The 25,046-nt window shown below is 42.0% G+C and overlaps 1 protein-coding gene across 2 annotated transcripts in view; it reads left to right on the forward strand.

Annotated features, from left to right (window-relative positions):
- Positions 1-1,162: 1,162 nt before the first annotated feature.
- The window catches only part of LOC126281113 (uncharacterized), a 55,265-nt gene continuing 31,381 nt past the window's right edge, over positions 1,163-25,046 (forward strand). The window contains exons 1-2 of one of the 2 annotated variants that reach the window (XM_049979816.1): positions 1,163-1,588; positions 16,655-16,780. In XM_049979816.1, the coding sequence (XP_049835773.1) occupies positions 1,550-1,588; positions 16,655-16,780 (165 nt within the window). In that variant the 5' untranslated portion in view covers positions 1,163-1,549. The remainder of the gene's footprint in view (positions 1,589-16,654; positions 16,781-25,046) is intronic. The other variant, XM_049979817.1, reaches the window with a different exon arrangement.

The following is a 25,046-nucleotide window of genomic DNA, read 5'->3' on the forward strand; positions in this document are numbered from 1 at the left end:
GTGTTGAGGAGATCCTCGTGGATGTGGAATATGTCACCTTTTTTTAACAAAATAACTCATAAGTTTCTACTCCTCGTATTATTCACATCTTTCATTTCATAAATGCAATGTAATTTTGCACTAAACAATAATTTGTAAAACCTGACTCATTCTGTATCATGTGAACTGTTTACATATAGATCTATGGAACTCGAAATGGGTAAACTATTTTAGAGTTCACAGTGTACGCAAAGACAAGAAACACTAGACTGAATAAACAGCTGATAGAGACACGTTTCGTGCACCAGATTGTGAGCGATTTCCTGTTGGCGTGTTGTCCTTATGCTGATCGATGTGATTTGAGCTCACAGAATTGAGCAATTTTCTCAAACCTCGACCTCGAAGATCTGCGCGAATCTCCTGTCTCCACAGAATGATCTTTCGCCGCAGATGTGATGTGCATAGACATTTACTGAGGTAGACCGTCACATGTGGACCTCCCTTCTCAAAATCGCAGAATATTAGTAGAGTTTATTAATAGTGAAAGTACAGTTCAAAAACGACTTTCTTGATCTATTTCATAGGAGGTGAAGCCCACACAGCACTGAGATCTGCAAGTACAGGAATAGTGACATGAAACTAATTTCTATCGATTTAAATGTGCTTATAAATTACGCAATGTAGACTGTCCAGGTCGGTGCTTTGTGTAGTTATAACTTCCGGGCTGGGCGATCATCGTGTCCGATTACAGGAGATGAAACTTTAGAGCATAGTTTTGTGTATAGTAATGAAATTCACTGTGGGTACTTTTTGAAACATTGTAATATGGAAAAAAAACTTTTTGCACTTGTTTCAGTGATATTTTTGTCAGTTATGTTAGGCAATCCGAAACACATGTCGCAAAAATAAATAATTAATGAAATAGCTGCCGACAATTGTGTTTTTCCATGTAAATCCTTATACCTTGTTTTCTTTCTAATTGGCAAACAACGTAAAAAAAAAGTATTCTTCTGACTGACTTGTTTTAATGTTGAACCAGTTGTCAGTTAAATAACTATTCTGAACTATTTGCAACCTTATTTTTAATATTGTGGGCTTTATATTTGATTCCGTATTGTAAGGCCTTTTTCTTATCGATTAAGTCTATCTTTAGGAATATCCGTATTCTGGATCTCTTTGGGTAGTACACTGAGGGAAAATATAAAATCCTCCTGCAGCCTGCACAATGAGACACAATAACAAATTACGTAATGAAATGAAGATTAAGAAGGGTAAAACAGCACAAAAATTGATACTATAGACTATAAGCTGCACCAGAGCAGCGAGAAAAACTAATCTCGAGTCACTAGCAGACGTCGCCACTATCAAAACATAAGTCTCAGCTATGGACAGCAGCCAATCAGGAACGCAGCCATACAGGCACAATGCGTATACAGCTGTTCGTGTGCTTCCCCGGCTCACTGCTGTCACTCGCTGGTGTCGTAATGTGGAGTGCTGTGACATGTTGAAACTTGAAATAGTGTAAGATTGGTGTTACCTGTGGAAGTAAACATAAAGCAGTAGAAGTAAAATGTCACGGAATCGCTTTCGTAAGGAACAGCTTGAGCGCGTAAGTTGACATGTGTGTTATTATTTATTTGGCCTTCTACGACGCTGCGCGATGCAGCCAAACGTATATGCTGGAGGACTTCGATATGATTTAATTAACTTCTGTCTGCCGAAAAATGCCTGCGTGACGTTGAAATTGCAAGAGTTTTCATTCTCTGATATATTCTTATAATAACAGTTTATTTCATTTGACAGCTGGTCTGCTGGTTTGGATTTATTCACGGACACTATTATAACGTTACTAGGTAGCCGATAAGTCTGTAACATGAATATGATAATAGGAAACCCACTTTGAAATTGTAATGGGGATAAGTACGTTCGTAATGTAAATGTGGATGAAATGCATTGGGTCGGTTCTTCTGTAGATAAGTAGGCCTGTTTTTTTTTTTTTTAAAAATTCTGGTGTCTGTCCAGTTCCTCACGTATTAAATTAATTGAGTAGTAATTCATCTCTTCATAAACTTCTTGCAGTATACACTTTTATTCCAGTTAACTGTGGTGATTGGTTTGAATGTCTCAGTGGATTACCATAAATCTAACTGTTATGGGGTGATATGTTCATGTATTATTACAAAATGATGTTTGATATCATTTACATACTTGATGGGACTCAGATATGGTAACTATACTGCATGAATCTCTCAGATTGCTGTACGAATACAGTTGCAAGTTAGAAAGTAAGTCATAATTGTGTGTAACTCAGTGTGCTTTAGGGGAATTAAATTTCTTAGTTAAAAACATTGACCCATTTATGCCATGGGAATGCAACTCAATTTAAGATTAGTTTCATCCACTCCGCTGCAGCCATATTTGTGTATGTTGCACGAGTAGACATTCGTAAACCCTTTGACGTTAGTCACTACAGTAATTTTTTGATCATATTGAGCTTGTTGTCATTTCAGAGGTGATTGTGATGCAGAGGATCCATGTTGACCAGACACTGGATCGATGTTGTACAGAAGTTGTGGCACCACTCTCTACCCCAATTGACCAATGCTCTAAACCATTTTATGTTGTTACATTACTCGGTTTAGGATATGCTGCAGCTTGTGCAATAGTAGACAATAACATTCTTTGGTAACGGTATTTGTTTAAGTAAGCGACCCCTGCCCTTTGTGGACCTCAAGTAAATGTTGCTATCAGTCTGATTTTGGACATGCCAAGTCAAGGCTTGTTTCTGTACAGAACTGTCCATCGACTGTCATTTCCTAGTGAGACATAGAGGATTCATTGCATACATGTATTCATCGAAATCGGTTTGAAGAAACATCACAGATCATCGTACACATTCATCGCAATTTGAGTCGGGTCATATTTCTAGGTGGCAGTTTTGGGTGGTGCTCTTTGTGTTGGATGTTTATGTTTATAAGTTATTTGTTATGTTAACGAGTCATTTTACATTGCGAGTTGAGTGTGTCAGATGTTATTGGAAGCGTTTGGGCCAAATTGCTAGTCAGTTACTTTGATTTTGTGGGGCTGATGGATTCTCTGTTGTGTTTGGAATTATTAGTGCCATTTGTTATGGTTGGAGATTAATATGAGTAGGACATTTCATGTTGAAATGGCAAAGAGTTATTGTCTATGATCAAGTACCTACAGTTATTTGTACAGGTTGTGGAAGATTTTGCTTGTTTTATTTTTTTAGGGTGTTTGTGGGGGGAGGGGTGGTGGTGAAAGAAGCAGAGGTTGGCCAATCTAGATGTCTGTGGCAGCATGATCTACATTTAGTCTGCAGTTCACACTTTAGTACCCCAGAGGGTTCATTAAACCATTTGCACACTATTTCTCTACTGTTCCATTCTCAAACAACACACGAGAGAAATGAACACTTAACTCTTTCCACGCAATGTCTGATGTCTTTTATTTTATGACAATGATTACCTGCCCCTCTGTAAGTGAACATGCACAACATATTTTCCCATTCAGAGGAGAAATTTGGAGATTGAAATTACATGAAAAGGTCTCGTTGCAGCAAAAAAACACGTTTGTTTTAATGATAACCAATCCAACTCACATGTCATATCTGTGACACTCTTTCCCCATTTGGTCTTAATAAGAAATGAGCTGCACTTATTTGAACCTTTTTGGTGTCCTCCCTGAATCCTACATGGTAAGGCTACCATAGCACACAGCGGGTCAACAGAGGCGTCCAATGCCACCCGTCTACTTTGGTCTGTGGCATAAGGATGTTGTGTTGTGTGACGTCATGATAGTGTAGACTTCAGTTTGAGTGTGTTGTGTTATTGCAGATGTTGTCTTCTTGCGGTCGATGGTGTCCTGGTGGTGTGTACATGGTCTGCATGTTATGTCATGTACTGGGTTCATTTGGGTGTCGGTGCCTGAAGTGTGCATTTATCGGTCATGACTGCTATAGAAGAATGGAAAGTGTCAGTGAGTTAAGAATTAAGCTCCCGTTGTGTTTCTGTTATTACGGTGTCGTTTGATGTTATTGGTTTGCTGTTTGTCGCATGGTAAGTCATTTAATTCAATTTGTGGCTTCTTTTGTTAGGTATGGATATGAGTTCGAAGTATAATAGTGCGCGTCTGTGGGCTGTAATGGGAGATGACATGTTGTCCATCGTTGTTGTTGTTGTCTTCAGACCTGAGATTGGTTTGATGCAGCTCTCCATGCTAATCTATCCTGTGCAAGCTCCTTCATCTCACAGTACCTACTGCAACCTACATCCTTCTGAATCTGCTTAGTGTATTCATCTCTAGGTCTCCCTCTATGATTTTTACCTTCCACGCTGCCCTCCAATGCTAAATTTGTGATCCCTTGATGCCTCAGGACATGTCCTACCAACCGATCCCTTCTTCTAGTCAAGTTGTGACACAAACTTCTCTTCTCCCCAATCCTATTCAATACCTCCTCATTAGTTACGTGATCTACCCATCTAATCTTCAGCGTTCTTCTGTAGCACTCATTTCGAAAACTTCTATTCTCTTCTTGTCCAAACTATTTATTGTCCATGTTTCACTTCCATACATGGCTACATTCCATACAAATACTTTCAGGAATGACTTCCTGACATTTAAATCTATACTCGATGTTAACAAATTTCTCTTCTTCAGAAACGCTTTCCTTGCCATTGCCAGTCTACATTTTATATCCTCCCTACTTCGACCATCATCAGTTATTTTGCTCCCCAAATAGCAAAACTCCTTTACTACTTAAAGTGTCTCATTTCCTAATCTAATTACCTCAGCATCACCCTATTTAATTAGACTACATTCCATTATCCTTGTTTTGCTTTTGATGATGTTCATTTTATATCCTCCTTTCAAGACTATCCATTCCGTTCAACTGCTCTTCCAAGTCCTTTGCTGTCTCTGACAGAATTACAATCCATGGATTTTAATACCTACTCCAAATTTTTCTTTTGTTTCCTTTACTGCTTGCTCAATATATAGATTGAATAACATCGGAGAGAGGCTACAACCCCGTCTCACTCCCTTCCCAACCACTGCTTCCCTTTCATGCCCCTCGACTCTTATAACTGCCATCTGGTTTCTGTACAAATTGTAAATAGCCTTTCGGTCCCTATATTTTAGCCCTGCCACCTTTAGAATTTGAAAGAGAGTATTCCAGTCAACATTGCAAAAGCTCTCTCTAAGTCTACAAATGCTAGAAACGTAGGTTTGCCTTTCTGTAATCTTTCTTCTAAGATGAGTCGTAAGGTCAGTATGGCCTCACGTGTTCCAATATTTCTATGGAATCCAAACTGATCTTCCCCGAGGTCGCCTTCTACCAGTTTTTCCATTCGTCTGCAAAGAATTCGCGTTAGTATTTTGCAGCTGTGACTTAATAAACTGATAGTTCGGTAATTTTCACATCTGTCAACACCTGCGTTCTTTGGGATTGGAATTATTATATTCTCCTTGAAGTCTGAGGGTATTTCACCTGCCTTGTACATCTTGTTCACCAGATGGTAGAGTTTTTGTCAGGACTGGTTCTCCCAAGGCCGTCAGTAGTTCCAATGGAATGTTGTCTACTCCCGAGGCCTTGATTCGACTCAGGTCTTTCAGTGCTCTGTCAAACTCTTCACGCAGTATCGTATCTCCCATTTCGTCTTCATCTACATCCTCTTCCATTTCCATAATATTATCCTCAAGTACATCGCCCTTGTATAGACCCTCTATATACTCCTTCCACTTTTCTGCTTTCCCCTCTTTGCTTGGAACCGGGTTTCCATCTGGGCTCTTGATATTCATACAAGTGGTTCTCTTTTCTCCAAAGGTCTCTTTAATTTTCCTGTATGCTGTATCTATCTTACCCCTAGTGAGATAAGCCTCTACATCCTTACATTTGTCCTCTAGCCATGCCTGCTTAGCCATTTTGCACTTCCTGACGATCTCATTTTTGAGACGTCTGTATTCCTTTTAGCCTGCTTCATTTACTGCATTTTTATCTTTTCTCCTTTCATCAATTACATTCAATGTTTCTTCTGTTACCCAAGGATTTCTACTAGCCCTCATCTTTTTGCCTATTTGATCCTCTGCTGCCTTCAGTACTTCATCCTTCAGAGCTACCCATTCTTCTTCCACTGTATTTCTTTCCCCCATTCCTGTCAGGTGTTCCCTTATGCTCTCCCTGAAACTCTGTACAGGCTCTGGTCTAGTCAGTTTATCCAGGTCCCATCTCCTTAAATTCCCACCTTTTTGCAGTTTCTTCAGTTTTAATCTACAGGTCATAACCAATAGATTGTGGTCAGAGTCCACATCTTCCCCTGGTAATGTCCTACAATTTAAAACCTGGTTCCTAAATCTCTGTCTTACCATTATATAATCTATCTGATACCTTTTAGTATCTCCAGGATTCTTCCATGTATACAACCTTCTTTTATGATTCTTGAACCAAGTGTTAGCTATGATTAAGTTGTGCTCTGTGAAAAATTCTAACAGACGTCTTCCTCTTTCATTTCTTAGCCCCAATCCATATTCACCTACTATGTTTCCTTCTCTCCATTTTCCTACTGTCGAATTCCAGTCACCCATGACTATTAAATTTTCGTCTCCCTTCACTACCTGAATAATTTCTTTTATCTCATCATACATTTCTTCAGTTTCTTTGTCCTCTGCAGAGCTAGTCGGCATATAAACTTGTACTACTGTAGTAGGCATGGGCTTCGTGTCTATTTTGGCCACAATAATGCGTTCACTATGCTGCTTGTAGTAGCTTACCCGCATTCCTATTTTCCTATTCATTATTAAACCTACTCCTGCATTACCCCTATTTGATTTTGTATTTATAACCCTGTATTCACCTGACCAGAAGTCTTGTTCCTCCTGCCACCGAACTTCACTAATTCCCACTATATCCAACTTTAACCTATCCATTTCCCTTTTTTAAATTTTCTAACCTATCTGCCTGATTAAGGGATCTGACATTCCACTCTTCGATCCGTAGAATGCCGGCTTTGTTTCTCCTGATAACGACGTCCTCCTGAGTAGTCCCCGCATGGAGATCCGAATGGTGGACTATTTTACCCAAGAGGACGCCGTCATCATTTAACCATACAGTAAAGCTGCATGCCCTCGGGAAAAATTACGGCTGTAGTTTCCCCTTGCTTTCAGCCGTTCGCAGTACCATAACAGCAAGGCCGTTTTGGTTAGTGTTACAAGGCCAGATCAATCATCCAGACTGTTGCCCCTGCAACTACTGAAAAGGCTGCTGCCCCTCTTCAGGAAGCACACATTTGTCTGGTCTTCCAACAGATACCCCTCCGTTGTGGTTGCACCTACGGTACGGCTATCTGTATCGTTGAGGCACACAAGCCTCCCCACCTACGGCAAGGTCCATGGTTCATGGGAGCTCTCTATTCCTGTGGAAGTTCTATTACTTTTTCTCTCCTAATGTTTGTGTGTGATTAGTGAAATCACCCATAGGATGTTTCATGAGGCTTGTGTCCGTCACATTAATTATATTATCAGCCCATCTGGATGGTATTGCTTTGTTAATTACAAGGACCAACTGAAACTCACAAGAACCCATTGTTAAAATTCCAGTTCTATCAACATAAAAAATACGACTGCAGGATTGTAATCTAAAAATTCTACACCACATGTCCCCATATTCTGATGTCAAAAATGACCACTAGCAGTACTTCAGAAATGGCAGACTTCAATATTTCATTAAGACCGCATAATGTCATTGAATTCTTTGTTAAAGGAGGATATTGTGCTGCTAAAATTCACTTCAGACTTCAACATGCCTAGTGAGATATCTACATGGGTGCCAGCAGTGTTAACATGGGTTAACATTTCAGAGGTATTGATGATAAGCCTCTAAGCAGACACCCCTGAACTGCCTGCACTGAACACAGCAACAGATTCTGATCAATTTTCTAGAACATGGACAAACCACAAATGCTCTGTGCTATATCCACACACCATTGTGCATTGAGCAATAAATGTCCTGAAAAGATCATCCTGGAACAGAATAATGCATGTTCTCATACTGCTCGTATCACTTCTTATACTCGTGGAGTGTTAGTATGCTGTGATGTGTCAACAGTAGGAGTATGTATGAATAAGAGTTCAAGTAAGTGATTAATGTCCTGGGTAAATGATGGAAATTTTCAAACAAAGGGTTTTCCACATAGAAATATGTTCATTTCAGCATTAGAAGCCAGTAGCGATGGGATAACCTGCATTGTCAGCTTTATTTATTTTTGGAAGTAGGTAGATGATGGCATAATAAGATGAAAATTTAACAGATTCAGGAGGTAAGCCTACCAACTAGTCCATATATCCTTTGTTTCATCTGAACGTGAAGCGGTAGGGTGTCTTGTAAATGTATTTCATACGTCATGTTGTCTGTCTAAAAGGGTGCCTTCATCAGAATAACCAAAATGTGTGGTACTATACTTTGACCTGTGAAATCACCAAGATGGCAGAGAGACGTATTTCAGGCTTACCCAGTATGGCGACTATGCCATCATACATTACCCATAAGAACAGACACAAATATTTAATTGCAGAAATGATGTGTAACTAACAAGGCAGACACAGAAATTAGAAGGTTTCTGGCAGGGATAAACTAAATATACAACTATCCTTATAATAAAGACATGTCAAAACAAATAGTAACACAGAGATCAAGCAAACAAAATATTCAACAAGACCTCAGTTAAAAAAAATTCTGATCTCAGATAGTTCACTTCACCTGTATAGTTAAAGCGAAGTCCATTGTCACAAACCCAGAAATCACTGGTATAGCTAAAATCTAAAGTGTAGCTTCACTGATGTAGGTAAAATGAACTCCACGTTACCCAACAGTCACAAGCCAACATAATAACCCATAACCAACAACAAAACTCAAAAATTCATAAACACTGGTTTTGATATACAAGAAACACACGGTTACTCACGAAAACACACTTACCATACATACTACAATTGAAAAACAAAACAAAAAATAAACCTGCCCCCCCCCCCCCCCCCTTCCTCCCAGTTCCATTTCCCGACCCTCAAAAAAGTCACCAGTCGCCCTCAACTAATACCCTTCCTAAACACTGTACCCAAACAGTAATGTAACAAACAAATAACATCATCATTCATACCTTCAAAATCAAAACACATGAAGAATCCAAACAAACCAACCTGAAATACTTCTAAACCTCCCCCCCCCCCTATCCCTGCGAGTCCAGGGGGGGGGAGATAATTCAGAAATTTATGAAAACAAAAAGTTGTAGAATCTCTGATTTACAGATTGTTTTAAAAACTTAATCACAAGGGAGACAGGCATGCAGTAGAAAGGGTAAGGCTCACAGTGATGCTGGGAAGAAAACCACACTCATTTTGTCTCTGTTGGTGAACTCTGATTTTGTACCTCTTTAACACTTAGGCGCCGACGCCTGTAAAAATACGGGTGGGTGCGGCCTGCCCGAAAGTCCAGTGCCCGTAATTTTACAGGCGCGTGTTCTCATTCTTTCCCTTCCTTCCTTTGTGTGTTCTTATGGCTCCCACTTGTCTGAGAGGTGTTACATGGACTGTAGTGTAAGTATTGGTCACTAGATGGTGCGGGCATGCTGTGGAAGGGTGTGCTTCCCTTTTTATTTGTCAGGTTTTGTGAGTGGTGACATGGCGAAGCGTGGCTTGGCGGACGAAGAAATTGCTCAAGAGTTATATCGTGATTTAGAAGAAAGTGACGTTGATTTGTCAGAGGAAGATATTGTAGATGACTCTGATGTGGACTATGTTCAAGAAGAAGTTTCTGGCAGTTCAGGTAAAGAATTCTGACAACAAAAACATGTATAATTTTTGTTCAGATTTTCACTGAAAAAACTCTGTGTGTAATTATGATTTTAGTTGCAAATAATACTCTTCTGATAGATTCAGAAGAGGATAACAGGTGTCCACGCACTTCAGCAGCAAGTAATCCCGTCGATATTGTGCCTGAAGAATGAGCAAGACTTACGGTGAAGGGGAAGCAGAGACCTGCACGCCACACCGATTCTGAGGAAGGTTGTATGACTACTGATTGTGCACCAGGTATCGATCTATTCTCAGGACAATCCAGAATATGCAATGTTGTCAGTTTAGACCAGAACAGTGCACCTCTAGAATTCTTTTCATATTTACTGACAGACAGTATGATGAAACATATGAAGGAACAAACTAATCTGTATGCTCAACAATGCATCAGGAAATTACGAAGCACAAATTCCCTTTCTCCTGTTCATTATCAAAGTGGAAATGAGTTACACTTGTGGAAATAAGGACATTTCTGGCAATTGTCGTCCAAATGTGTGTGTAAGTGTGATGCCACGTATACGAGAGCACTGGTCCAAGAACCCTGTTGTGTCATGTAATTTCTGTTCAAACATCTTGCGCCGTGACAGATTTCTTTCTATTTTGAGAAACTTCCACGTTAGTGATAATTCCTTAGCTAAGAGGAAAGGAGAAACTGGCCTTGACCCGCTGCACAAGGTGCGACTCCTCCTAGATAATGTATGTGCTAATTTCCAGCATGTGTATACACCATCTCGAAAAATTACAGTAGATGAAGGCATGTATAAATTTTGAGGTCTTGTGTATTTCAAACAGTACATGCCACAAAAACCAAATAAATACAGTATGAAACTGTACGTGTTATCCGAATCTGACACAGGTTACATCTGGAATTTCTCTGTTTACGCGGGTGAAAGGTCTGACACAGTGACTCTGGTAAAGACATTGCTTGCAAATCTGTCAGGAAAAGGCTAAACTTTGCTAATGGACAGGTTCTACACAAGTCCAATACTTGCTTCAGAACTGGAAGCTGCAAAAACTGCTCTTGTGGGAACAAGAAGAAAATGTCGGCATGAATTGCCTCGTGCTATAAAAGATCCGAACCTTCAGTGAGGTGAACTTATTTTCAGGTGTAAAGGAAATATGTTAGCACTTTGTTGGAAGGACAAAAGAAATGTGCATATGATAAGTACAAGGCACACTGCTGAGATGGTCACTTTCACTGATCAGAGAGGAAGAGAGAAGTCAAAGCCAGCCTGTGTAGTGGACTACAATAAAAACAAGTTTGGTGTTGACTTATTAGACCAGCAATTGTCATATGGTGCATTTGAACATCAGACTGTGAACTCGTGGAGAAAGTTGGCATTCCATGTTATACTAATGGTGATTGTAAATTCCTGCATATTATACAATAAGGTTACTGGAAAACGCCTCACAACATCTCACTTTATGACAGTTATCTGTGCAGATCTTGAACAAAGCAAAGATCTTGAACCCTGACCTGGTCCATCCGGACTATCAACTGGAAATCATTTCCTGGAAATGATTGAGACAGAAGTAGGTAAGAAACAGAAACAAAAACAGTGTGTAGTGTGTTCTCTGAGAGGAAACAAATCGACTGGAAAAGTGTGGCGAAAAGACACAAGTTACCAGTGTAGTGAATGTAAAATAGCATTGTGCAGGACACCGTGCTTCAAAATTTACCGCACAAAGAGCAAAATTGCATCCTAAAATAGCTACAGGAGGTTACTGTAGATAAGACATACTGTATCCATCATAATTACAATTTTTGTAGAAAATAAAAAAAAATCCTTCTAGAAAATACTGTGCTATACCTTTGACCAATTTTTCCTTTTTCCAAAAACAATGTTATAATAATAATGTTTGTCAAAAGTGTGTATTATTTCAAGAGAAAGGTATTATATATGGTTTTAAGCAAGAAAGTCTAGGTTTTTCAGTAAGAGTAATTTTATTGCTATAACTGAAACCTTACACGAGTTCTAGTAGTTTAAAATACGTTAAAATCAGCCAGTCTTTATGGTAGACACCCGCACGTAATGGCTCAGGACCCAAAGTGTTAATACTGTAACTAAACATCCAGCACAGTTATGATCTTAAACATTCACATACAAAGAGAACGTACAGAGATATTGATTGAGTCAAAGGGTACATTTGAGAGAGGCAGCTATTACACACTGTTCCTCTACACTCCACTTCTCACTACCAGTAATTATAGTTTTCTTATCTCATGAATCAATGGCAGTAGCACTGCTATAGCTACCTTTTAATGACTGCAAATCAACAACTTACTCAGTACATGGAAAAGATGCACCTTTCAAAAATTATTTCAGTTGTAATATGCAGCAACACTTTAACTACTGTAGGACACATCACATTTATGTTTGTCAAAATTTACTTATCAAAAAAATTTCTTTCACTATTGATAAAACACCCACACATCCAAACTTCAAGGTCCTCCACACTGCAGATTTCAGTGAGTAAAAAATTTAGAGGCATATGTTTCCCACCATAGCAATTTTCACAGATGCTGTATATAATAAGCAAAAATATATTCACCGGAGATTTATATACTGTGCAATACCACATTTCTGAATTTACCTTGCAGTTTTAGTGCATTAAATATTGAGTGATCATAAACCCTCACTTATCATGCCATTCCTTTTAAAGTCCTGTAAAGTTTCTTTGTAGAGAAGATTGGCCATTTCACATTTTTCCAAACAATTTTTTGGTATGCTCATTATATTTGTTCACTTGTAATGGGCATGTGAGAAGTTCTGAAAAAGTATAATAATCTTCCCTTCATTATAAGGTATTTGACAGGCTTCCTTTTCTTTGTTTGGACCCAATCATTGAGAAGGACAAATGGGAACCTTGCACCATTTCTGTGTGCTTTCAATTAAAGAGTGATACACATTTCAACTGCTGCTAGAAATCTGTAGACAATAACTTTGAACAATGGATGATCTTTAATTATTAATGATAGCACTGTAACTATGTTCGAGCTGCTGTTCTGACCAAATCAGCCAATGAGGCGTTGTCAGATAAAAGTAGTGGCAATGAGTCCGGTAACCCAGGATTTCATCACTGGGCAGTCAAAGTGGGACAGTGCACCAGAATATGAACCACTGTCAACCGTGCACTGCACTGACACTCGGCGAGTCTGCACGGTGCAGGAGCTAGCTGTGGGTTGCCCAAGTGTGGCCAATGCGGAACCAGCAGAGGACAACTGATTCACTGCGAGAGGCCTGCATGGAAGTCTTCCACACATTTGTAGTCTCCTTAATGACTCGCAGTTTGTTGTGTGTACTGTTATGCCATTCCGTCTCCCAAAGCTGAAAAACCCTACGGCGTGCATCAGAATGCAGGTCAGGTTCAGAGATGCCCATCACCAGAAGAGGTTTCAGCGAAGCCTGTTTGGTCAGTGTGTCAGCAAGTTCATTGCCGGGGATGCCGACGTGTCCTGGGGTGCTACATAAACACCACTGAACAATGGGACCGGTCCAGGGCATAGATGGACTCCTGGATGGACGCTACATGAGGATGGTGAGGGTAGCACTGGTCGATAGCTTGTAGGCTGCTCAAGGAGTCAGTACGCAAAAGAAACGATTCCACAGGGCATGAACGGATATACTGAAGTGCACGAAAGATGGCCATCAGCTCTGCAGTGAATATACTGCAGCCATCGGGCAAAGAAATGCTGTTCAAAATGGCCTCTGTGGATGTAGGCAAAGCCAACATGGCCATCAGCCATTGAGCCATTGGTGTAAACCACTTCAGAGCCAGGGAAAATGTCACAAATCGAGAGGAAGTTACAGTGGAGAGCGGCAGGAGTAACCGCGTCCTTGGGGCATGGGAAAGGTCAAGACGAAGCCGCAGCCTAAGTGTATACCACAGAGGTGGTAAAGGGAAGGATTCCAGTTCAGACAGAAAGGATCGCACGTGAACCACAATTGTTAGCCCTGACCTTGGCCGCTGATGTGGGACACGAACTGCCGCGAGTGGAGAAAGGAGACTGTAATTCAAATTCTCAGGAGACCTACAAATGTGTGCAATGTAACTGGCCCACAGTTTCGTACGCCTAGCTTGCAATGGAGGAACTCCAGTTGACACCAGGATGCTGGTCACCAGACTCGTCCTAAAAGCTCCTGTCGCTAGGCAAAGGCCACAGAGGTGCACTGGGTCAAGTAAAAGCAATGCTGAGGGCACCGCCGAACCATAAACCAGACACCCGTAGTCAAAGCAGGATTGAACAAGGGTTCTGTAGAGCTGCAGCAGCTCAGAGTGATCTGCAACCCAGTTGGTGGTGCTCAGGCAGTGGACGGTATTAAGGTGCTGCCAGCACTTCCGCTTCAGCTGACAAAGGTGAGGAAGACAAGTCAATTAGGTGTCGAAAATCAGTCCTAAGAATCGATATGTCTCCACTACAGTAAATGGATCATCATTAAGGTAAAACTTTGGTTCCAGATGAACAGTATGACGTGGACAGAAGTGCATAACACACGAATTTGCAGCCGAAAACTAGAAACTGTGGGCTAGAGCCCATAAATGTCCCTTCTGGACGGCTCCCTGTAGGCACTGCTCAGCAACACCAGTACTGGTGCAGCAGTACGAAATGCAGAAGTCGTCTGCATACAGAGAAGGTGAGACGTACGGCCATGCAGTTGCTGCTAGACCATTAATGGCCACTAAAAATGGAGATACGCTCAATACAGAGCCCTGCGAGACCCCATTCTCCTGGATATGGGGGGAACTATGGGATGCACCATCTTGGACACGGAAAGTACGAAGGCTGTTCAGATAGCAGACTTGAGGAACACAAGATTATCAGTGGTGGAGCAACTCTGGCAGAAGCCGCCCTCACATGGAGCCAGTAGGCAACGTGACTCAGGAGCCAACCCAAATGCCAACACACCATACATTCCAGGCTATCTTCTTTACAAAGAAACTTTACTGGACTTTAAAAGGAATGGCATGATAAGATGAGGGTTTACGATCACTCCATATTTAATGCACTAAAACTGCAAGGTAAATTCAGTAATGTGGTATTGCGCAGTAAATAAATCTCCTGTGAATATATTTTTGCTTATTATATGCAGCATCTATGAAAATTGCTATGGTGGGAAACATAAACCACTAAATTTTTTACTCACTGAAATCTGCAGTGTGGAGAACCCTGAAGTTTGGATGTGTGGGTGTTTTATCAATAGTGAAAGAAATTTTTTTGATAAGTAAATTTTGACAAACATAAATGTGATGTGTCCTACAGTAATTAAAGTGTTGCTGTATATTACAACTGAAATAGTTTTTGAAAGGTGCATCTTTTCCATGTACTGAGTAAGTTGTTGATTTGCAGTCATTAAAAGGTAGCTATAGCAGTGCTACTGCCATTGATTCATGAGATAAGAAAACTATAATTACTGGTAGTGAGAAGTGGAGTGTAGAGGAACAGTGTGTAATAGCTGCCTCTCTCAAATGTACCCTTTGACTCAATCAATATCTCTGTACGTTCTCTTTGTATGTGAATGTTTAAGATCATAACTGTGCTGGATGTTTAGTTACAGTGTTAGAGGAACAAAATCATAGTTCGCCAATAGAGACAAAATGAATGTGATTTTTCTTCCCAGCATCACTGTGAGCCTTACCATTTCTACTGAATGTCTGTCTCCCTTGTGATTAAGCGAATATTATTATTATTATTATTATTATTATTATTTAAGTAACAGTCTGTAAATCAGAGATTCTACAGCTTTTAATTTTTATAAATTTCTGAATTCCCTCCCTCCCTCCTGCTCTCCCCCCTTTTTTCCCCTCTCTCTCTCCTCTCCCACCCACCCCCGCCCCCAGGTGATACACGCAGCAATTACTTACTATTTTAATGTAACAGTTTTTTATGATTAATATTCTGTCGTACACCCTCAGTAACAATGGTTGAAATAAGAGAGGAAGGATGGGGATTGCAAGCTATTGGACTCAGCTGTTGTAAAATGTAGACACAAAGAACTTTATAGTTGGCCACCAATATTTGGGCCAATAACATAGATACACTAAATTGGTACTGGCACTCATGTATCAGTTTTTCTACTCTACTGTTGTTAAAAGAACTTAACTGATAGGTTGTGAAAATTTAAAAATCCAGTGACAGTAAGTGTGGTATCCCACGATACGGTTAAGACTTGGCTAATGTTTCTGAAGAATTTCTGTAAAGTAGTGTTTTTATTCTTGGATTCACAGTTGTGTGAATGCATAAAAAAGAACACATTTCATGTTTAACAATGTAAGAAAAAACAGATTGCTACTTACCTTACAGCAGACACATTAAGTTGCAGGCAGGCACAATTGACAGATACCCACATAAAACTTCCGACCACAGCCTGCATTAGTAAAAGAGATACAAATCATTCATTCACACATGCAAGCACACTTCACGCTCAATGCAAGCACACCTCTCGCTCACATGATTGCCAATTCCAGTAGATGCTCGAATTGGCGGTAGCGCGCCTGTGTGTGTGTGTGTGTGTGTGTGTGTGTGTGTGTGTGTGGTTTACTGATGATAGCACTGGCCAAAAAGTTTGTGTAAATGTCTTTTAATTGTGCCTGTGTGCAACTTAATGTGTCTTCTTTATGGTAAGAAGCAATCTGCCTTTTCCTTCATTGTTGATATTTCTACCTGGAGTTTCCATTGTTTGACATTTTATGTTTGATAGGCATTAAATTTGAGTTACTTTTATCGGATCTGATGTGAAGGAAAGCACTTTTTTTGTATCCAGCACACCATATTTATGACTAACTCCAGTTACTGTTGTGGCCTTTGCAGGAGGTGCATGCCAGGCTTTTGCAGGGGGTGCGTGCCATTCCTGTTGAATTGGTCAACAGCTCTGATGGAGAGCAGGATGAGGTTCATGGAGTGGAGGACAGTCCTCGTCCTTCTGTAGAGTCACAAGTAAACTACTTTCTGTTACCAAAATTTTTAACATTGTTTCTGTTTCCACATTTCATTATTATGCTGTCAACTAAACATTATTCTCAGCAGCTCTACTACCAATGCCAGGAGTATTCCCAACATCTCACTGGAATCTGTTGAGGAGAGTGGGTGTTAACTTTTAAAAATGATGGTCCGTTGTCAGGGAGCATAAAGACGTATCAGTGGAATTTGCATATTCAGATTGTCCAAGAATGTGATGTGGTCTTTTGCAGAAAGAACTTTATCTTCACTAATCTGCACATTTAATTACCATCTGACTAGACTGACATGTCTTATTGAGTGTACATTTGAAAAGTTGTCCAACAAGTGGCAGATTTTTCGTTGACAATTAAATGCCTCACTTAAGCTTACAGACAACATAAAATGTAGCAGTGTGCTTCACAGTTTTGTCTGCACTCAGTATGAGGTAAAATTTGAAGACATATTGCAGTCTGAAGGTTTTAAGGAGTTAGGATGTGGCTTGATTGCAAACCCCAGATCAATTGCAGCAAAATCTATTCCAAATAATTAAAGCACTTAACTGACAGTAGCATAGAACACGGCTGCCAGCCTTAAAAACTGTACTGGTTTAGAAAGATAATCTGTAACTGTTTTCATCACACAGCTTGAAAAGAACTGCAGTAAAAAATCAATTAGAAATGTTTGTACTGTAGATTCCTTGTGTAATGTATCCCTCATAAACTGAATTTGTAAGAAAATGATTGAACATTGATCATCCAAAATTAATTGTTCAGTCACCACAGCAGGAGCACATTAAAAAAACATGAATAATTGGAATTTTAATGCTAATTGGCATTAAAACTACTTCTTAGCCAAAGATGGCTCTATTACCTGCTATTTTTTATTTATTTTAGAGTCATGTGTAGTGTTATTGGGGAACCGGAAAGCCTTCTATATTCTTAGAACTTCTCAGTCACATATGGGCTCCTCCCAGTAGCTTGTTTTATTTAGGTACTTTACAAAGTAATTGTGGAGGCTACATTGTCTACTATTAAAAGGTTCTGGATAAAGACTTCCTTTAAGAGCCTTTCTGGACACCCCTAGACCAGTCTTAGTTAAGAATACTTTGTGCATAATTTTGACAATTCTGTGCAGTGCCAGGGGCGCCCTGAATGAAACCTGTGATGAACTGATTTCTATGTTGATCAGTTGACTATCTCAGTAATACACCTTTAAAGCACGCAATGAAGACAATGGGGTGAATATGTTTTATATCTGGATTGACCATTTGGAATTGTCTGTGTTCTAGTAAGCTTTTGTCAAGCAGAACAGATGACAGTTGAGGCTCTGCCTAAATGTCATACAATACAGGGCTAGATGACATGCCTACATGACTTAGATCAAACACTGTAGGACTAGTATTTTCATCTTTTACTCTAACAACGGAGGGTGGTGAGTCAATTACTTTCTGTTTATCCAATGTTATTTCCTGTTGGATGTCACTGATTTGTGAGGACACTATCCCACCACTGTGGTAAGTCTTTGTTTTGAACCATTTTAATTTGGTTTAAGTCCTTGTTGATTGCATCTCTCAAAGTGCCTCCCTTAGATAATGCATCTGTAACTGCGTACTAAACAACACACAGTAGTTGTTACTTCAGTCTTTCATTTATATGAGTTTCCCTCCTTGAAATAGACATGGAATAATCTTTTTCAAAACTTTCTCTTTTTGTGTCAAGTTAAGTTTAATCTTAGCATCTTGCTCTGCATTAAATTTGTCTATCTCCAAACATAGGATATGAACAAACACTGTGACTGTTCGCCAGACAACTGTTTTGTCACATCACGTGGCTTGATAGGCAGTTTTTAAGGCTGTAATTTCATTAGTTAATGTGCCGCATTGTAATGATAAATTTGTTATGTCAGTCATCATAGCATTTGCTATAACATTATCTTTGAAACAATTTTCATTAAGCTTGTTATTTGAGAACAACTTCCATTATACATAGTTGATAATTATGATGACATTTAATTATGTTCAGTGGTTATTTCATTACACATAATTGACATTTCATATGACAATTTAGATGATAATTGTTTTATCATATCCATTGAATTGGTCTTCATTGTGGTATTTGTACCTCCTGGTATATGGCTGGTGTTTGGTCTAACCATAGATTTATTTACTTCGCTTTCAGTCTGCGATTCTGTTTAGTGTCCCCCCATAAGGCTCACAGTTCTTTTGTGAGTTCATGAGTGGCACACATGGCGGCCCTGAGCTGTTGCGGCCCATTTTTCATTCCGTGGCTGCATTTCCTTCACCCTCGCTCCCTATCCTGGCTCCATCCTGTTGCCACCTCCTTCCTCCCTCTCGGTGTTCTGATTTATGTTGACCTGGCTATACACCTGGTTTCCTGTATTGGTTGCAATTTTGTTCCTTTTGCTGTTCATTCATCCTTTTTGGCGTTTAGTTCCCCACTTGAGGTTTGACCTCCACTTCAAAATTTCCTGTTTTTAGTGTGAGCCATATGGGTAAGAATTTTCTCCATAGCATCTATGGTGTGGATTCCTCTCCCCCTCCTTCCCCTCTCCCTTCCCCACTGTAGCCCCCTTCAACCCTGTTAGGTCACCAGCACGTGTAGCCAGTCCTTGGGGTGGGGCTGTTACGTACCCATATGGCTAAGCCCCATGACAACACAGGGATCACACTACTGATCCTTGAGCTGTTCTCTCTCTATGTATACCAAGGAGTGGTTGCTTATCTTCTTGGAGCATCAAAACTCTCGGCAATGGCTACAGTGCCAGTTGGCCCTTGCTGTGCCTGGGTGGTGCACATGGGGAGAGCCCCTGGTCAGAGTGGGTGGTATCAGGGTAGATACTTGGTGTATGAAGTGTATCAAGCTGCAAAAATATGGCCGTCTCTTCGAATCGTGACTGGTCTTTGAATGCTGCTTCATATGTCCCGGCAACCTTCCCTTCCCTAGCTACACAATGGGAGGAGGGCCAGGTTCGCCATCTTGGGATGAAACCATTTCCCTGTTACCTCATCTGTACAAGGACAGGTGGGGACACATTCACCACCACAAAGCCATTGTTTTTCATGGAAAATATCGAGTAAAAGTTTGGTGAAGTGGAGTCTCTTACAGTTAGTAAAATGTGGTCAGGCTCCCTGTTGATTAAAGCTTCTTCTGCCACCCAACTCTTCATGCCTGTGATCATCTTGGGAATGTCCCCACGTCTACCACTCCTTACGAATCTCTGGACATGGTCCAGGGAGTAGTTTTTCTTAGGGGCCTGATCCTGCAAGCTGATGAGGAACTCTAGGCTAACTTGGAGCAGTGTGGCATCATTTTGTTAGACGTGTGCAGAAGCATCGCAAAGACAACCGCACCGATACTGGTGCAATCACTCAGGCTATTGAGGGGGTACTCTCCCAGAGAAAGTCGAGGTTATGTGCTATGGAGGTAATGTGAAGCCGTACTTTCCTCCACCTATGCGGTACTTTTGGTGCTTGCATTTTGGGCATATGTTTTTCCACTGTATGGTGGATCCTTGTGTGGTGACTGTGGCAATCCACTCCATGATGGAAGCCCCGGTGTTCTGCCACCTGTGTGTGTCAATTGTGCTGCCCACCAATCCCCTCACTCACCGACTTGCCGAGCTTGCAAGAGAGAAATGAAGATCCAAGAATAAAAGTCCCTGGGTGACCACTCCTATGCTGAGGCTCACCAAAAGTATGAGACACTCCATCCAGTGCCACTGTCTTCAACTTTTGCCACTGTTACTTCATTTCCCCCTCCCCCTCATCCTTACCCCAGTCCTGTCCCTCTCTCCCCTCCGCCTCCCCAGCAGTTCCTACAACCTGCCGTCAGGGAGCCGTTTCCCCTCCCCGGCCAAAGAAGTGCCCCCTCCCGGGACCCCTCTCCCCGGCGTCTCTCAGGCCTGAAGACTCATACCGCCACTCGGCCACAAGGTGCACCATCTGTGCGCCACAATTTTGCCCATTTTCTTTCAGTTACAGATCTTGCAGAAGCCTGTACTCCCCCTTTGGCCTGCCTTGCTCCACCTCAGAAAGAGGAGGAGGAGAAGGAGAAGGAGGAGGAGAAGGAGAAGAAACTTAAATCCCAAGACAAGGTGCCCCTGAAGGTGTCTCCTCCCCATCACAATCTGAGTCTGACATCTTATTTATGGATATCACCCCATCCTTGTTGGTGACGACTGCTTACCGAATGACCTGACCTCCTCCTCAGCTTCTTCTTGTCTATCTTGGGCTCTCGCCACACAATCATCCACTGGAATTGCAATGGATATTGTTGTAACCTACCGGAAATGCAATGTCTTGTCTCCTCCTATTCTGCATTCTGTCTTGTTCTTCAAGAAATGCATTTCTGTGATGACCACTCTCCAACTTTTCATGGTTATTGGGCATTCTGTCAGAACCGTACTGGCCCTGGGGTAGCATCTGGTGGTGCCTGTACTTTTGTTCGCTCCATTGTCATTAGTGACTGGATCCCCCTATGTGCCAACTTGGAAGTGATAGTGGTTCAAGTGCAAACGACTCTGATAATCACCATTTACAATGTTTACCTCCCTCCAGGTAGGCAGGTAACTTCCTTACGTTGCACTGTCTATGTTAATCCAGCCACTCCCCCCCTCCCCCCCCCCCCCCCCTCATTTCTTTCTTCTTCTTGGGGACTTCAGTGCCCAGCGTCCACCATGGGGGAGTGTCACTTCAATGGGTAGGGGTATCCTAATTGACCAACTTATCATGGACCTCGATTTGTGTCTCCTCAATTATGGTTTCCCTATGCACTTCAGTGCCATTCATGGCACCTTCTCTGCTATTGATCTCACATTGGTCATCCCATGATGACCTTTGTGACAGTGACAACTTTCCAGTGATTCTATCATTCTCCTGCTGTTGCCAAGCAGACAGGCTCCCACGTTGGGCATTTGGCAGGGCTACATGGCCTTTATATACATCTGCTGTCCACTTTGATACCTCCCTCTCAAATTCCATTGATGTAGTCATGCAAGGCATCTCTGCCACTATTCTTCATGCTGCTGGGACTGCTATCCATCTATCCAAAGGTGCCCCTCGTCGTCGACTGGTACCGTGGTGGACCAAGGATGTTGCAGTCGGTATTCAGGACCGCCAACGACTGCTGCAGTGATTTAAGCTACACCTTTCACAGACCAACCTCCTCACTTTTAAGTGTCTCTGTGCTAAGGCTCATTACCTTATTAAGGAGACTAAAAAGGAATGCCGGGAGCACTATGTTTCCTCCCTGGGGACGTATGTCTCTTCATCACAAGTTTGGTCAAAGCTCCGTGGCATTCTGGGCCACTAGCGACAGTCAACTGTTCACTGTCTGAATCTTCAAGGTGCTCTGTGCATTGATCCATTGGTCCTCGCAGAACACCACGTGACACACTTTACGATGGCATCATCGTCCTCTTCCTGCCCTGCTGCCTTTCTCTGGCAGGAATGCAAAGTTGTACAGATCCCCCTCTGTTTCATCCCACACTATGTTGAGCCCTATAATACACCCTTCATTGAATGAGAACTGGTGCAGGCTCTTGTCTCTTCATGACACACTGCCCCAGGCCTGGGATCCATCTACAACCAGATGATCCAACACTTGGACAATCCCCAGAGGCAACAGCTCCACTGGGTCTTCAACCTCATTTGGCTCATGGGTGTTTTTCCGTCACAGTGGCAAGACAGTATAGTTACCCCATCCTTAAGCCTGGGAAAAACCCAATGTCTTTAGACAGCTACCACCCAATTGGCCTGATGAATGTACTTTGTAAACTGCTTGAAAGGATGGTTAGCTTCAGATTATGTTGTGTACTCAATTCTTGCTGCCTTTTGTCCCCGTATCAGTGTTGCTTCCAGGCTGGGCAATCTCCAAATGGCCATTTACTCTTATTGGAATCAGTCATCTGACAGGCTTTTACTCACTGTCGGCATCTTGTTGCGATCTCCTGTGACCTACATAAGGTGTACAACATGGCTTGGCGCCATCACATTGTAGTTACCCTCCATGACTGAGCCTTTCATGGTCCCCTTCCTCGCCACACCGCGGGAGGAATGTCAGACTAAGGATGGCAGCAGCTCTTATTTGCCCCGGTGCCTTGTATGTTCATGAGCTGATGGTGACTCTTTCATGATGATGAAGCCTCAGATTTTTATAGAGCATTTAGAGGACAAGTTTGGGGAGGTGGAGGGCTTGTCCAAAATGAGATCTGGGTCAGTCTTGATCAAAACAGCATCCTCTGCCCAGTCGTGGGCGTTACTCGCTTGTGACAAGCTGTAACAATCGCACCCCATAAGTGTTTAAATATGGTCCAGGGACTCATATTTCACAGGCACCTTCTTTTGCAGTCTGACGATGAGCACATCCCAATTTAGAGCAGCGAGGTGTACATTTCGTTTGGCGTGTTCACCGGGGTAGGATTATAAGGTTGCCACTGTTGCCTTCATCTTGGCCTTTGAGGTTAATACATTACCCAAGAAGGTCAAGGTGATGGTCTACCACTTTACATCACTTAAAGCCCTATATCCTTCCCCAAATGTGATGCTTTAAATGCTGTACTTCCAGCGTCACATGTCGAGATTGCGGACGCCCATCACACCCCAATACTCCGTTTGCCCCACCTCCGATCTGTGTCAACTGTGGAGAGCACCATTTGCCTTGCTCGTCTGACTGAAGGATCTTGCCGAAAGAAGGGAAAATCATGGAGTACAAAACCCTGGACCAACTGACCTACACTGAGGCTATGAGGAAATTTTAACACTTACATCGTCTAATGCCAATGCTACAGCAGTTCTAGCCCCATCAGCTCTGCCAAGCCCAGTCACCTCTCAGAGCTGGAAGACTACACCTGCCCCCTTGATGGTGGGAGGCACTTCCTCCCTGTTGCTCCTGCACCACCTACTTAGGGAGCAAAATCTCCCCAACCATCAGGGATATCAGTCCCTACTTCTGCGCTGGAGAAGCATAAGGCTCCTCTCACTAGGAAGGGATATCTTTGGTCACTTCCTTCCCAGGTTTCTGCTAGTAGGAAAGATGACACCTGCCAGTGGCTGAAGAGCCCAAGCAGCTGGTCGTACGGCTTCACGCTCATCCTTGGTCCCAGAGACTGAATCAGTGAAGTCCTCCCAGCAAGGGAAAACCCAAGGAGCAGAGAGAGCAATACAAAAAGATCCCCAAGACCTAGGGAATTGCAGTGGCATCCACACCACCGCTACCCACAAGCTCTGTATTTGCAGATGAGGTAGATTTTCTGGCGTCCACTGAGGCCCTATATCTTGCCGGACCCTCAGACACAATGGGTATAGACTGCTCAGGCAATAAGTCAGTAGCAGCAGGTGACCGCGAGGCATAAACTGCCTCATTGAATGAATGTTCCATGCCTTCCCAGTCTCAAGATGATATCATTCTCTAGTGGAAATGCGGCAGTTTTTTCCACCGCCTGGCTGAGCTACAGCTACCGTTAAGCTTTACACCTGCTTTCTGCATTGCCCTCCAGGAAACCTAGTTCCCGGCAATGCGGACCCCTGCCCTCCGTGACTATAAGGGATATTACAGAAACTGTAGCGACTATAATCGAGTGTCAGGTGGAGTTAGCGTTTATGTCTTAAACTCAGTCTCTAGTGGAACTGTGCCCCTTCAAACCCCTCTTGAATCTGTGGCTGCCAGAATAAGGATGACACAGGAAATAATTGTCTGCAAAGTATATCTTTATCAAGATGGTGCAGTACCCCTGAATGTATTAGCTTGCACTGATTGATCAACTCTGTAAACCTTTCCTACTTTTGGGAGATTTTAATGCCCATAACCCCTTGTGGGACGGCGCCATGCTTATTGGCCGAGGCAGAAATGTTGAAACTTTACTGTCTCAGTTCGACCTTTGTCTCTTAAATACTGTGGTCGCCACACATTTCAGTGTGGCTCATGGTAGTAACTCGGCCATTGATTTATCAATTTGCAACCCACGACTTCTCACTTCTATCCACTAGAGATCACATGACGACCTGTGTAATAATGATCATTTCCCTATCTTTCTGTCACTGCCCTGGTATCAGGTCCATGGATGTCTGCCCAGATGGACTTTAAACAAGGCAGACTGGGAAACTTTCACCTCTGCTGTCACCGTTGAATTTCTCCCATACAGGAACATCGATGTGATCGTTGAGCAGGTGATTACAACAATCGTTTCTGTGGCAGAAAACATGATCCCTCGCTGTTTAGAGTGCCCCCGGCGAAAGACAGACCTT

Source organism: Schistocerca gregaria, chromosome 1 (assembly GCF_023897955.1).
Source record: "Schistocerca gregaria isolate iqSchGreg1 chromosome 1, iqSchGreg1.2, whole genome shotgun sequence".
In the NCBI taxonomy this organism is placed as follows: domain Eukaryota; kingdom Metazoa; phylum Arthropoda; class Insecta; order Orthoptera; family Acrididae; genus Schistocerca; species Schistocerca gregaria.